Here is a 12,698-nt window from a genome sequence, read left to right as displayed (position 1 = left end):
AACTCTGGAAACTTGTCAAAGTTCAAGAAAGCTTCCAAGATTCTTCCAGACTTTTTTGTTTCCAGTAGGGCAGGGTTGCCCAATTCCTCTTACACTAAAAATATAACTTGAGATTATTCACAATGATTGTACATTTTCTCTATCATGCTCATTTGAGGCAACAGTTAAATTATCCAACTGGATCTGGCAAGTATATTTCACAAAATCCAATCAGCACACCCAGCCCTTTACTCAGAGAACCACTGGTTACCCCAAACCCTTACCAGCCATCTCCCTGAACCCTACCTTCTGAAATTCAGAACTTATGTTCATTCACCATGAAATAGAAAGAAAACTAAGTAACACCAGCACAGTTTCTGGTGCACAAGAAAAACAACAGAACATCAATGAAAAACTGAAGGCCCAGGCAGGGGCCCGAGGGGTGAGAGCAAAAGTGGTGCCCAGTCTAAAGGATTTCAATATTGTGAAGTACAGATTAGCAGCAGCAAAAGGAAGGCAAAGGAAAAAAAAAAAAAAAAAAAAAAGGCCAGGAGAAAGCTTAACGCTTCACTAAATGAGTGGATCCAAAACTTGAAGCAAAGGTTTGGATGTCATGTGCCTAAGCCTCCTGACTGCTCCCATTAATGATGTCTGGGTTTCTAGACCAGATTTGATCTATTCCAGAAGTCATAGGTTTTTGGTGAGAGAAATTCTATAGAGCTATGCTTTTAATCTCTGATCAAACCTCTGCTGGGGAAACTTTTGAGAGTAGAGTTTCCTTCTTTTTTTTTTTTTTTTTTTTTGGGGGGGGGGGTGCTGGGGATCGAACCCAGGGCCTTGTGCTTACAAAGCAAGCACTCTACCGACTGAGCTATCTCCCCAGCCCCTGGAGTTTCCTTCTACATGGTGAAATTCAGGCAGTGTCTGTGGGGTGCACAACACAGTATGCAGGAACATAAGAGAAACAGTCAAGAACTGTGAGTCATCATGGCTGGGAGCTGGTGGTGGAACAAAACTGGTGTTTGAGCAGAAGTCCTCCTTTTGAAATTATTTACTGCTAAAGTAAATGCATTGGTTGGTGGCTTGGGGAATAGGACAGAATAAAAGGTGCAGACCCTGAATCAAGAGGAGAAAGAAATATACTGTGTCTCTCATAAAGATCAACTGTATTGACTACAAATTAAAGCTTTCTTTTTCCTTTTTATTTTATGTTTGCTTTGTTTCAGTTTCTTTGCATTACCAGGGACTGAATTCAGGGCCGATGAGTCCTACCACTCTTCTACTGAGTTATACCCCAAACCTAAGACTTTCTTTATTTGAAGTATATAGAGAGCTCTAAATCATACAGTGAACATCGTTTAGTAAACTCCTTAATTGAATAATGAAGAAATTGTTAAATACTACTGTGTGCTATCAGAAAGACAAGTCTTCCTTGACGTAAGGAAGAGGAAATTATTGTGTTGAGCCTCCTACATTAGAGAAATCAAATTTGGGATGAATTTTCAAGCAAAACATCCATTTCACTTCTTAATATCAGGGTGTACACATAGTCAACAATGAATCTAGTTTTACACTTAGTTCCATATGCTACGCCCTAGGTAATTAAAGTATATCTTCTGGCTAATAAAAATGAACTCAAAAAGTTAAAACCAAAACAATGACAGGAAATAACATGTGTGTACAATATGTTACCAACACACCGATAATTTTTTAAAGTGACTTTTAAGAAAAATATTATAAATCTTTCAAATCACAAGTGATTTATGAAGCGAAAAGTCTGAATGGTTTGCACTATTAAATTTAGCTTTTAAGTTGCTGTGTCATGGAGGGATCTTTTGTTCTCCCAGGTCAAATTTAGCATCTTGCGTTTTGTTTTCCACAGCTTCACACTGTGTCATCATGCAGTCAATATTCCAAACTGTTCAGGAGAAGTGCATTAGGGAGTTATCCCAATGGTTTTCTTGTTTTATAATCCAGTAATTGAATTTATCAAATAACCCAACAGTGATTTATTTCCTCCTTCTTCTTTGCTTTTCCCACCTATACAGCCTTCTCATAAAATAAACCTTCCCAAGGCATGGGATGGAAATGGAAAAAAAAAAAAAATGTGGTGGCCAGAGGAAAACCATTTCAGAAATGTGTTGCTAAACAAGTGCAAGCAATAAATTGAGCTTCGGAGGGAAAGGCGGTTAGGAGAAAAACTGAAAGTACTGACCTGAGAGTCAAGCTGATTGGAGCAAGGGTGAAAGCAGCAATTTGGAGGATAAGCAGAAAGGAAAAGGGATAGCAAAAGAGAATAAAAGGAAGGAAACACATTAGTTTTAAACATACAGCCAACAGATGTCATATTAGCAGGTTTTAAACCAAACAAAGGACAATAAAGTAATTTTTATCTGATATCACCCCCAAAAAGCCCTGTGCATAAACTGTAAGCTCTTATATTAACTATCATACTTAAGAAACTGGTACCTGCTCTCCTAAGCGTAATCATAGCAAGCACCTATACCACCCAGAGGTGTGCTCTCAGCATCCTTTCTGGAGGGCTATTTATAAAGAAAGTTCCTATCTGTGTTAATATAAAATTTTATTATTTAATAAACGGAAATAGAAATTACTAAGGATTAGAACTGGCGGTAAGCGCTAAATTGAGAAGGATTTTTACTTGAACCAGGAAGTTGAATGGTTACATCCTATGAGATATTTTTCCTTCATCCCTGAAAACCAAAGGGAGCTGAGCAATTTGGCTTTTGGTTCAAAGATTTCCTTCCTAGATGCTCAGAGTACTGTACCTTAGCAATGATCAAAGACCCTGTGAGGAGGGCTGCTGGTGAGGTACCACCTGCCCATCAGCTTCCTGAGAGGCAGCAGAGTAAGTTCCAAACTAAGAGTAATGATTTTCAGTTGTGAAAATGAGGTTCCAACTTCATCACTGAGAATATCCAGATACTTCATTTATTTGCACAAAATGTCTAATACGTCCTTCTAATCAATCAAAAATTAGTCTCTAATGCCAAAAAAAAAATTAAAAGAAAAAAGTCATGATCATCTTCCAGGTTCCCACAAGAAAACATGGTAAATATTCCTCTTGTTAATCTATAAAATACCTTTTGCCAAAACAGTGGATAAACACTTGACCAGCTATCTGCTCAGTGGAACCCCACCACTCCACACTGTGAATAAGTACTTTAAAGCATTTCACACAGGAAGGAAAAACAAAACAAATCTTCAGGATAAAGCCTACACTAGAACATTTCAAATGAAAACACTGTTCAACTATAATGATAAAAATCAAAGCTAAAATTCAATATTAAACACATGGTAAAAGTGTTGATTTGATAATCCCTCACATCTGAGATCTCTCCGCAAAGTGTTTTGTGATCACAAATGTACAGTCGATCAAAAACGAGTTAGGTCAGGCCATAGTCATGGTGGAGACTTCAGCAACACTGGCCCCAGATGTCATTTCAAATCCTGCTGGATCAGAGGTAATTAGGCTGAGGTCAAGCTTTAGGGAATACTGAACTGAAATAGCAAGCACACATTTAGGAGTCAGCTGCCTTTTCCAAAATTTTCATCAAATTCTCAAAAGCATCCATGGTCCTCCCCAAAACACTGCCAGAGATAGTATACAGACATCTGCCACTTGATTTAAAGAAATTCCTTCAAATACATTAATAAACATAAGTGGAAATTACTCAGTTTTGTATATCAAAACAAAAAGAACTTCTATCAAGTTTCTTCCATGTACCACAAAACTTCTAGAACATATTAGCATACTTTAGAAATAATAACAAAGCTTAAGTTTATGTTTTGAAAAGAGTTCTGAAAGGCATCAAGAAAATTGTCAGCACATTATTAAGCAAATCAGAAGGGAAAATAATAGTTTTTCTTTCAACCTTAGATAAGGTTCTGTTAGGCACCTAAAATCATTCCTCAATGTCCAAATGTCTGGCAGCATTAGTCCTCCTTCAGATAATAAAGTGGTACCCTGTTTTCCATTCTGATGGTATGTCTTATGAGAAGAACCCCTGGGACTCCTCCACTGCAGGAAGGAATGTGACAGAGGACTCAGTTTGGGCATTCCCCATCTTCTAGACAAACACTGAAAAAAATCCCTAACAGATTTAAGATAATTACATGAAAGGTCACCTGACTGATCCCTTCCCTTGGGTGGGATGCAAGAAATCCAGTGGCAGCAGGTCTTGCTTGACAGACTCTATTAACTTCTCTCTTTCCCCTAAGGCACTACAGGATTAATTCTGAAACTTTAAATAGAACTCAGAGACCTTGATGGGCACTGATCAGAAGCACCACATATTTCAGTGTCTCTAAGGTTTAATTAGCTACATGGTTATGATTCTGGCATTGGTGATGAAACAAAGACATCAGCTTGATTTTGACCACCTCTCAGGGATGTACTCAAGGCCCACCACTTTCTGCAGGGCCAACTCCTCCAGACCAGCCTATAGTCAAAGGCAGAAGCTCCCAAATGGGCAATCAGAATCAAGTGTAAGAGTTTACAGGCAGAAGTGCATATGGGGACCACACTACAACAATGTACACCTTAAAAAGCAGAATCGAATGGCTGATGTAAAATACCATTTGCACAGAATTTAAGAGGTAAATGCATTGTGTAAATGCCAGGCTTCTGCTATTGGGAACATGTCCATTGTGGAGGAAATAAAAATTGTGAAGATTAGCAGAATAGGAAACAAATAAACTGCCCTCAAAGAGAAGCAGGCCAGTACCATTTGAGTTATTCCTAACCCTGTACTGTTACATATGACTGAAGTTCTGGCATATTTTAGAATACAATTTGCTTTTTAAAAGGTACTGTCACTCTGGTAGGTCACATTACAAGCTAGAGACCACAAAATTATTTCAAGTTCAATTATTTCAAGTTTGGTTTTCGAAATCACAAAATTAATTGTAAGCACTTCTCTCAATGACTCCAAAATGGAGATATATGTCATATTGCTAAGAAATCTTTAGTTCCCAACCTTATGAGGTATGAATTTTATACTTTAAGCCAGCAAATGTAGATATTGCCCAATGTGGAAACAACTGCCTGACAACTCAAGGAAGATGTTTTAGTCAGAATACACACATAGCCCAGCAGATAACGCTTCAGAAAGGCAGGCCAAAGCTTAGTTCTCCTTTTCCCAAGACACTTCCCCACTAGATCTCCACCCCCACTTCCTTAGGGGCCTGTGCTGGGGCTGGGGCTCAGATATTTCCCAGACTATGTTCTGCTGCTGAACCCAAGACACAGGCAGGCAGAGACCTGGGACAGAGTCAAGTCCCACCACACGTTTTATGAATTACAGAGCCTGGGAGGCATCAGCTTTAAGGAGAGGCAAAGGCAGAGATAAAGAAAATGTGCAGAAAGTACATAAAGATAAATGCCTATAAAATCACTGCTGCTTTAATGCATTCCATATTGAAGAAATAAAACTGTGAATATTCTTGATGATTTAATGGAAATAGAGTCTAGCTAAGACCTATTTGCCCAACTAGACAATTAAGGTATTTATATGTAAATGTTTATAGTAGTTAATCCTTATTTTCAATCACAGTTCTGGGGAGCTGGTTTAATGAAGAAAAATGCCTTCTGAACATGGGGCACATCACTTTCCCTCCTGAAAGCTAATAAAGAAGAGGCAGATCTCTTGTGGCTGCCCACCAATACCTGCTCAGGGAGGGTTCTTGGCAAACTGCTTAGCACTACTGGACTAGTTTCTCCATTTTGGCCATTGGTGGAAGGAATTATTCTCAGTGGCTCTTCTGTTGGTCCTGGATTCAAATCCCAACTTTGAGTCTTACAAGCTCTGCAACCTTTAAGAAAGTTACTTAATCTGTATATGTCATAATTTCTCATCTATAAAATGGAGATCAAGATAGTTTCTGTGTAATCGATAGGATTAAATGTATTCCATGTTGCAGGTTAAGTGTTTAGCAGACTATCTGGCTCGCTGAGCATAAAATATACTATTGTTATGATTATAATTATTGTTTTTAATAGTATTGTTATTATTATCTAGGATATCAGCCACAGGGCTCACTGCTTCTCAGAGCAGTGGATGAAGAGTCTAGAAACATGTTATAGTTTCTCATCTTTCTGACCATGGGACCAATCTCCAGAAGGTCACTCAATTTTTTGAGGTCTTCGTTTTCTCACCAATAAAAAAAGACACTGATATAATTTCCCTGAGATCTCATAGTAACTGTTTTAGAAAAACTATGGCCCTGAAATGTAATTTCAAAATAGTCATGTAGATAGATACATCTAAAATCAACAGTGTTATTAGCTTATTAAGAATCAGGAGGCTGGTAGAACATTCTCACATTTTAAAATTAAAATGGAATTCTTAAGTTTAATTTGTATGGTGATCAGTGTGAAAGAGATTCTTGCCTTCATTGCTAAGATTGGTCACACTGAACCAAAATTATCTGATCATCATTAAACTTAGGCTAAAAGTATCAAAAGAAATTATTAATCAATTTAATGTTTGAAAAAGTTGTTGAGATTTTATTGCAAATAACATATTCATTTAGTACAGAGCCACTTAGTACTGAGAATTTGTTTTGGCTTTCATCTGTTAATAATGATATAAGCATCATTACATCCTCTTACATGGGGACTAGTAGCTTGCAAAGCATGACACATTTAAAAAGGTTATTAGAGATTCATTTCTAACAAGATTCAAGGCCACACAGTTAGCATAAAGCAGACACAAAATTTGAACCCAGGGCTTTTTTTTTTTTTTTTTTTTTTTTGCTAAAGTTTATCATCTTTCTGCAAGGCCATAGAGAGCTACTTTGCATATGTCTTGAAGTCTTTTAGAGCCTCACAAGTGTCTTGATCAGACCTGGCAAACATTAACTGATTTATTCTAACTTTGCTGATCTCTTCCATATGGACTGAATCTAGGAAAGACAAATTCTGCTTTATTGCTGAACCAATGAGAAATCCTTAGAGGTTAAGGAGTTAAATAAGATTATTCAGAAAGTTCTTCCCATGTACGAAATATAGGAAAAAGCATTGATAGCAAGCTTATTTTTAGAGACCCTACTACACATAAATATAATATGGATATGATTTATCTGAAAATCTAAATACTCTGGAACCCTGATATGACCCTCCTTGTTTTTAGACAGAATTTGCTATCATGTAGGCCCTACTCAAGCATATTTATTTTCCAAGTGCTATAAGATCCCCTCAAAAGATAAATCTCAAGGATAAAATTGTTGTAATGTGCCAAAAGACATCCAAAAGATTATCAGCTCCATTCCCTTCCTCCTATCTTGAATGAAGAATTCCCAACTGTATTCTTCAATATTCTTTTGCTCAAGACAAACCATATACCACAAATGTTCAACTTCAATGGGAAAGTACAGAGATTTCAGGTAGTCACCTTTTTATGCACATTGCTGGCACAAATGCTAGATCACAGACATCACTCAAGAAAGGCAATCCCTATTTCTTTAAACACTAAAGAAGTTCATAGTTCTTCAAAAGATAAGGCAATTACTGTCTTGGTATCCCACAGAATCTCTTATAATCCTATATCATATATATATATATATATATAAAACTTGTTTCTAACTTTAATCTGAGCATACAAATGTACCTTCTAATTCTAACCACAATCTGAAATGGACAACCAAGTCATCAGAGCTCACTCAGCACTGACAGCTCACATGACTGTAAAACTTACCTCTCAAGTTCTGCGATCTTCTTGTCCTTGTCATTCTTTTCATTTTCCACCTCTTTGAGGATCTCCAGCAACCGGTCCACTTCGGCCTGGGCCTTGCCACACTCATCACGGTAGTAAGATGCCTCTTTATCAAGCTGTTTTAGTCGGTCTGCAAACTCAGGGTTCATCCTGGAGTCATCTTCAATATTATGTGCCTTCAACATTACATTTTTAAAGAATGTAGTTAAGACAACAATTTAAAACAAGAGACAGTGTAGTCACCAATGGCCCAGAAATTAACTTTGGAGAGAAAATAACCAACAAGAGTTATGGGTATTCTGTCCATGAGAAAGCAAAATGGAAATATCATACATTTCAGTTAGCTTAGAAAATGTCGATTTAAAATTATGTTACAATTTCATATAGGGAGTTCTTGTCTTTATTGATATTTTTGTCCACTGGTGCTACTTTTGGCTTTTCTCTCCACTAAAAAGTGGGGCATAGGTGGTGTTATAGATCCTGATGCCTTCATTACTGATCATTTGGCAAGCAGAACCAAGAAAATTCAATTCCTTGCAGTGAAGAAGTGATTCAGACCAAACACTTCCACTTCCAATGCAGAGAACTGAAACAGAAAAATACTAAATTGTTTTTCAAGATCAATCAAGGGCCTCTAAAGAGCCAGGTAACATAGAAGAGCACTTCATCTTACTGAGAAATTTCAACAGAAGATGTAGTTTGGAAGGAGGACTCAGAAGTGAGAGAAGAGCTTTCCAGACAACAGTCATACCCATAAATTCTTGTTCCTTGAATAAATTTAACCTAAACATGAGGAAGATGAACTAATTCATGAACAAGCACATAGACGAGAATCTGCAAACACATGCATGAGTGGGTGGCAGCTTTACACACAAGAACAGACAGGCAACAACAGAGCAACAACACTGCAGAATAATTTGCAGCCAAAGTAATTGCAGTCTTCTGTATGTGAATGCATTATGACTTTTTTTTTCCCAAAATAAACTTTTGGCTGAAATATTCTCAGACAGATGGAAATAACACTGCACTGCAATATTTTGCCTACCCCTTGTTTCCCATTATTCCTAATTGACTTCTTCAAAGAGCAGGCAGGGAAAAAACAAGTAGTTTAACAACAGTGCACATTGAACATAGAAAGTTCAGAGGAGTCATATCTGTATGGATCTCCAAAATCCACATGTGAAGTAATAAAATATTAATTTATTAAGATTTCAGTTGTTCTGCTGTCTTGCTATGGTAGAGCAGATGTTCATTGGACTTTACTGCACATTTTCTTTTGTTGAATTTCAGGGAAAAAACAAGGCAAGCAAGGTACAACTACTGTGGGGTCCAATGAATCATGCATGTTAGAAAAATTAATACTAATACTACTGTTAGAGGATTGACAGTCTTTGCAATGATTTAGTAGAAAAAATTCAAAAATTAGTATAAATAAAATAAATTTCGTGTTTATGACAAAATAATCATTTTTAAAATAATAATTTTGCATGTAACATATTATTTAAGCATGAGGATAAAAGGGGAATAATTTGCTTCCATGTTCTTTCATCTAAGATTTCCTTATTTAAGAAATAAGTTCAACTTCCAGAACTTGGGAAAAAAATATCAATTCGATATCCTATCAGGTACCAATTAACTCCTTTTTACCAACATATCTCAGAAGACATTTATTTTTATTTAGTACTCACTCAGGATTTCATTAAAATAGATTAAACTTTTTCATTATAATTAAAACAGTCTACAAGAGAAATCTGAGCTAATATGCCTTTAGGATTTTATTCATCAAATAATTTTATTTTAAGCTGAAGTAATAAATATTCAGATTCCCTAATCTTCATTTTCAAAATATACTCTATTTTTAAATAAAGTAACTACTCCACATACCTACTTCTATTTGTGATAAGAATCAACTCATTAATTCTGTGACAGAAAAACATTAAAAATAGTTTTTAAATAGCTAAGAAGTAAAATCTTCACATTAACCTCTTTCATTTTTATCCTATATTACAGCAACTAAAAACCTCCAGACATTTCTAAAACTATCCAAACCAATGACATTGAGATCTTTAAAAAGCATTAATAAATTGAGTAATGAGCAAGCAGAAACATTCAAAACAAATGAATAAACATATTTTGATTGCTTGTTTCTGTCTAGAGTAAAAATTTCTTTTCCAACTCTGATTTTTAAAGATTCACAATGAGCTAGTAGTTAATAGCTGTGGTTTATCTAGGCTGTCTTTATTCTTATGATTATTATTATTAATTTTAATAAGTGGGTAAAGGATTACTAGTTGAGACCCAGATTCTAAATCTAGCACCATGTCTCATGTCTATGGCAAATAAATTATTCTTTCTAAGGACAGTGAAAAACTACAAAATGATGAAAATGGGGAAGATATTGGTCATTTGCATTTTTAGCCTGATTATTATTTTATAATAGCACATCCCAGAAACAGGGCTTGTTATTCAGCTAAGTTAATAGGTTTATTTAATTTTTATCATCAAGATACTATGGGCTTCTTTAAAAAGTTTCTGTGGTAGGTTTGCAAACAAAGCACAGCCTGCCAGCTGATAGTGCAGGTGTGTAAGCACAGGCCTTTTGTCAGATCCTTGAGGAGACAACCCCCATGCCAGTTTTCAACCCTGAGTGGAATTAGATGGGTTCACAGTCTTTTCAACTCAGTATGTAGCTATGGTTAAAGGATTCATGGCATGTTGAGAGGTACAGAAAGTTTGGGGGCGGGGTTTGCTACACTAGACTATACCACTCCTGCTCTCATGTGATGTTGAAGTTAAGTCATATTATTAAATTAAAGTCCATAGCCAAGTTTACAGCTGGCATGGTGACTTTTAGATAATACTTGCAGGTGCTAATGATTTTTCCTTTTATGATAAATAGACAAGCCTCAATAATACCTGTGAGTTAAATATTCTCCCTGTCTCCATTGTCATGTTAATATCTACTGATTCCAGGCCCCCCCCCCCAAAAAAAAAAAAATTAAGTCAAATTATCTTCAATTTTGGTGCTAAATTCTTGGAAGAACTTTTAGATAAAGGTGTAAATACATAACATTTAAAAATGTTTATGTTAAAAGAAAGTTTTTAAAAAGAGCCATATAAGACGTGAAAATAATAGCAGCTTCCTGGGTCACATGAAGACAATGACAGAGCTTCCCTTGATTGGGAAGGCTGGTGGAGTCCTCGGTCCATCTCAAATATTGTGAGCAGACATCTCCACAGAATCTAACAGTTAGTATAGATAATCAGCTGTACATAATGTGAATCACAACTTTTCAGAGGATAGGCTGAATTTTTTAAGATGGGTGTATTATACTGAGATACACAGACATAGGAGTGACACTATACTGAAAAATAAATAAATAAAGGAGGAAACTGAGTTTATAAAACCAATGCTATGTTCAAAATTCTAAGGCCAGAACAATTTCTAAAAATGGAGGGAAGGGAGCACTTTATTTATATTTAGGCAATATTCTTATTTTTTCAAATGATAATAAGAGTTCTTTAACCTGGACTGGTTGACTCTGATGAGGATCAAAGTAGATTTAGCCTAACATAACCTAGATACTGTGGGGGGTGGGGACGCTATGGCTTATTTCAATAAATCATTTGAATAAGAAATTCCTACCATGGCATAATTTGGACCTATGCAAGATTTAAATTGAGAATGCCCAGTAATTATTTCCTCTTAAGGATCTGTTGGTTTGAATTTAGCTCCCCCACATGGGAAGTGCTTGCCCATTCCATTATTCTAAGGCACACCAACTTTGTCCCCTCTTGATAATCCACATTGGTGTGGATTTTCTTTTTTCAGAATTTATTTATCATTAACATCCAAGAACATGGTCCTTTCAAGAAAATTCCCCTGGTCATGAAAACCAAAGAATTATCAATAAGCATGCTTTTCTTAATGTTAAGATTTAAATTTGCTGACTAAACAAATCAGTTTAAAGGCAAATTAAGGTATCTAGTTCTGCCTCAAAATATTTCTTGAAACTTATAGGGCAACTCTTTAAGCATTGTTATAAAAAATTGGGAACCAGCATTACAGAAAAATTCTGTATTGCATATTAGATCAGTAATATTTTTGGGTCTCCAGATTATGTCTCTTGTATTTCCATATGTAAGGAAATTTCCCCACAAATGGGAATAATCAAAACAAAGTTTTATCTCAATGATATGGGCAAGTCTCAGCATTTTGATGTGAATGACTTTGAAAGCCTGGATCAAGAAAAAAGAGTAATGTAGTCATGGGATGAACAGCAAATGGCAATACCTAACAGTTATTTTAATTAAAGAAATTAGGACTGTTTCAGGAAAAAGAAAAAAGAAAAAATTTCAGATTAATATTATATCTAAATCAAACTCAAGAAGTAAAAGCAGCTAAAGCCAAAGCTGGGGGTTGATAGATATCAAAATCACACATCCCAAGTTTATTTGCACTTTATCTTACAAAGGTTGGTCACTGATTATTTTTAGTAAAATACTAGTTCATCATTCCAGATGCCTAGGAAGGAAAGCATTAACTTTGGTCCAAAAACCTGCTGTGAAACAAGGCAGGGAATATTCAATTATAATATTATATAACACTCTTCCTTTTAAATGAGTCTTAACATTTTTAATAAAAAAAATCATTTCCCTCAAAATAAGCAAATGATTAGTCATGAACATAAAATACAAGCATAATATTAACTAATGAATCTGTTGATTTTTTCATCCCTGCTGCTTCTGGGTTTTAGCAATAACTTGATAAATTCATGCACTATAAAAATATGATTTTCAATTCTGGTACTATGTTGGTTTAGAGTTTGTTGACAGCGCTTTAACATTCCTTTCATATCTTAACAGCAGAACAGGGTATATAAACTATTAAACATTATATTCAATTTCAATCTTCTAAAAAAGTACCAATCTTCACTTAATTCTAAGTTATGAACAAAATGTTACCTTATTAAAATAAAGTTT

The 12,698-nt window shown here is 35.6% G+C and overlaps 1 protein-coding gene across 9 annotated transcripts in view; it reads right to left on the bottom strand.

Moving 5' to 3' along the window:
- ERC2 (ELKS/RAB6-interacting/CAST family member 2) overlaps window positions 1–12,698 on the bottom strand; it is a 1,069,021-nt gene that overhangs the window by 448,604 nt on the left and 607,719 nt on the right. For all 9 annotated transcript variants that reach the window (XM_079116398.1, XM_079116395.1, XM_079116399.1 and 6 more), the window contains one exon: window positions 7,698–7,891. In XM_079116398.1, the coding sequence (XP_078972524.1) occupies window positions 7,698–7,891 (194 nt within the window). The remainder of the gene's footprint in view (window positions 1–7,697; window positions 7,892–12,698) is intronic.

Source organism: Sciurus vulgaris (genome assembly GCF_902686455.1).
Source record: "Sciurus vulgaris genome assembly, chromosome: 16".
Classification (NCBI taxonomy): Eukaryota; Metazoa; Chordata; class Mammalia; order Rodentia; family Sciuridae; genus Sciurus; species Sciurus vulgaris.
This window is presented reverse-complemented; position numbering and strand designations above follow the sequence as displayed.